Here is a 2,500-nt window from a genome sequence, read left to right as displayed (position 1 = left end):
ACAGCCTTAAAGGTGCAGTCAGTCACTTTCATCAACAGAAATGAATCTTTTATGAAGGAGAATTTTTATTATAAGACAATGGCTGCCGCTGTAAAAATACGACGACACTGATTAAGGTTTATAAAGGGTTTTAAAATGTGTTTATTACATGGTTATTGATTAGGTTGTAAACACCTTAAAAGTCATCAATAGTCATTTGTAACACTGAGATAGAAACAGCAACCGTGACCTTTTTTCGTCTAATTTAGTGTCAGAACGAAAGAATAAAACCTGAGAATGTGAAAATAGTGGTTTCATTTGTTGAGGAACACATCACTTTATCATCAGCAGCTAAAACGACACTCTCTTGGTGGTTAATTGGTTAAACGTATAAACAAATCTGTGCTGGAGCTGACGGGGTTAATGTCGACTGATGGAGGAGACACAGCGAGGTCAGTATTCGGCGAGATCCAAGGTTTAACTGTTGATGGATGAGGGTTCACTATTTGGCAAACGACAGGTCACTGTTACGCTTTCTATGTGTGTGTTATGAATGTGTGAGTGTGTGTCGCCCTGTGACGCCCCTCCAGGGTGTGTTCCTGCCTTGTGCCCAGTGATTCCGGGTAGACTCCTGACCCACCGCGACCCTGAACTGGATAAGGGCTACAGACAATGAATGAATGAATAATAAACATAACCAGCTGGACTTTAACACACTGTTCTGTGTTTGTCTCTCTCAGGTGTGGCTGTATACACAGGGATGGAGTCAAAGATGGCTCTGAACTACAAGTGCAAGTCTCAGAAACGCTCGGCAGTGGAGAAGTATGTGGAAACGGCTCCTAATTTATAATACATTAATTTATAATTACTTTGTTTTGTAAAAACTATAATCTCTCTGTCTCTCAGATCCATGAACACGTTTCTCATCATCTACCTGGGCATCCTCCTTTTCGAGGCGATCCTCAGCACCATACTGAAATACGCCTGGCAGGCGGAGAGCAAGTGGGACGAGCCGTTTTACAACGAGAAAACTGAGCAGGAGCGGAACAGCAGCAAGGTACGCTCTCGTTTCCTCATACCGTTTAGAAACGGGAAAATGATTTTGCTTTTGTTGCGAACATCACACAACGTAGAGGATTAATTGGGAGTTAAGATGAATGCAGTTCTAATGTGACATGCTGTGTGACTGGGTGAGTGTGAGTGACTGGGTGAGCATGTGTATGAGTGATGGATTGAGTGTGTGTGAGTGTGAAACTGTTCACAGATGTGAGTGACTGGGTGAGTGTGAAACTGTTCATAAATATGAGTGACTGGGTGAGTGTCTGGGTGAGTGAGTGTGAAACTGTTCACAGATGTGAGTGACTGGATGAGTGTGAAACTGTTCACAGATGTGAGTGTGAAACTGTTCGCAGATGTGAGTGACTGGGTGAGTGTGAAACTGTTCGCAGATGTGAGTGACTGGGTGAGTGTGAAACTGTTCACAGATGTGAGTGACTGGGTGAGTGTGAAACTGTTCACAGATGTGGGTGACTGGGTGAGTGTGAAACTGTTCACAGATGCGGGTGACTGGGTGAGTGTGAAACTGTTCACAGATGCGAGTGACTGGGTGAGTGTGAAACTGTTCACAGATGCGGGTGAGTGTGAAACTGTTCACAGATGTGAGTGACTGGGTGAGTGTGAAACTTCAGATGTGAGTGTGAAACTGTTCGCAGATGTGGGTGACTGGGTGAGTATGTGTATGAGTGATGGATTGAGTGTGTGTGAGTGTGAAACTGTTCACAGATGTGAGTGACTGGGTGAGTGTGAAACTGTTCATAAATATGAGTGTCTGGGTGAGTGAGTGTGAAACTGTTCACAGATGTGAGTGACTGGGTGAGTGTGAAACTGTTCACAGATGTGAGTGTGAAACTGTTCGCAGATGTGAGTGACTGGGTGAGTGTGAAACTGTTCACAGATGTGAATGTCTGGGTGAGTGTGTGAAACTGTTCACAGATGTGTGTGACTGGGTGAGTGTGAAACTGTTCACAGATGTGGGTGACTGGGTGAGTGTGTGAAACTGTTCACAGATGTGAGTGTCTGGGTGAGTGTGTGAAACTGTTCACAGATGTGAGTGACTGGGTGAGTGTGGGTGACTGGGTGAGTGTGAAAATTTTCACAGATGTGAGTTACTGGGTGAGTGTGAAAATGTTCACAGATGTGAGTTACTGGGTGAGTGTGTGAAACTGTTCACAGATGTGAGTGACTGGGTGAGTGTGAAAATGTTCACAGATGTGAGTTACTGGGTGAGTGTGTGAAACTGTTCACAGATGTGAGTGACTGGGTGAGTGTGAAAATGTTCACAGATGTGAGTGACTGGGTGAGTGTGAAAATGTTCACAGATGTGAGTTACTGGGTGAGTGTGTGAAACTGTTCACAGATGTGAGTTACTGGGTGAGTGTGAAAATGTTCACAGATGTGAGTGACTGGGTGAGTGTGAATATTTTCACAGATGTGAGTTACTGGGTGAGTGTGAAAATGTTCA

General features: G+C 44.3%; 1 protein-coding gene across 3 annotated transcripts in view; it reads left to right on the top strand.

Moving 5' to 3' along the window:
- Window positions 1-2,500, top strand: part of LOC136671465 (phospholipid-transporting ATPase IF-like) — a 65,849-nt gene that overhangs the window by 26,532 nt on the left and 36,817 nt on the right. For all 3 annotated transcript variants that reach the window (XM_066647136.1, XM_066647137.1, XM_066647138.1), the window contains exons 10-11: window positions 720-801; window positions 886-1,036. In XM_066647136.1, coding sequence (XP_066503233.1) covers window positions 720-801; window positions 886-1,036 — 233 coding nt within the window. The remainder of the gene's footprint in view (window positions 1-719; window positions 802-885; window positions 1,037-2,500) is intronic.

Source organism: Hoplias malabaricus, chromosome 16 (assembly GCF_029633855.1).
Source record: "Hoplias malabaricus isolate fHopMal1 chromosome 16, fHopMal1.hap1, whole genome shotgun sequence".
In the NCBI taxonomy this organism is placed as follows: Eukaryota; Metazoa; Chordata; class Actinopteri; order Characiformes; family Erythrinidae; genus Hoplias; species Hoplias malabaricus.
The sequence above is the reverse complement of the archived record's forward strand: the minus strand, read 5'-3'. Positions and strand labels throughout refer to the sequence as shown.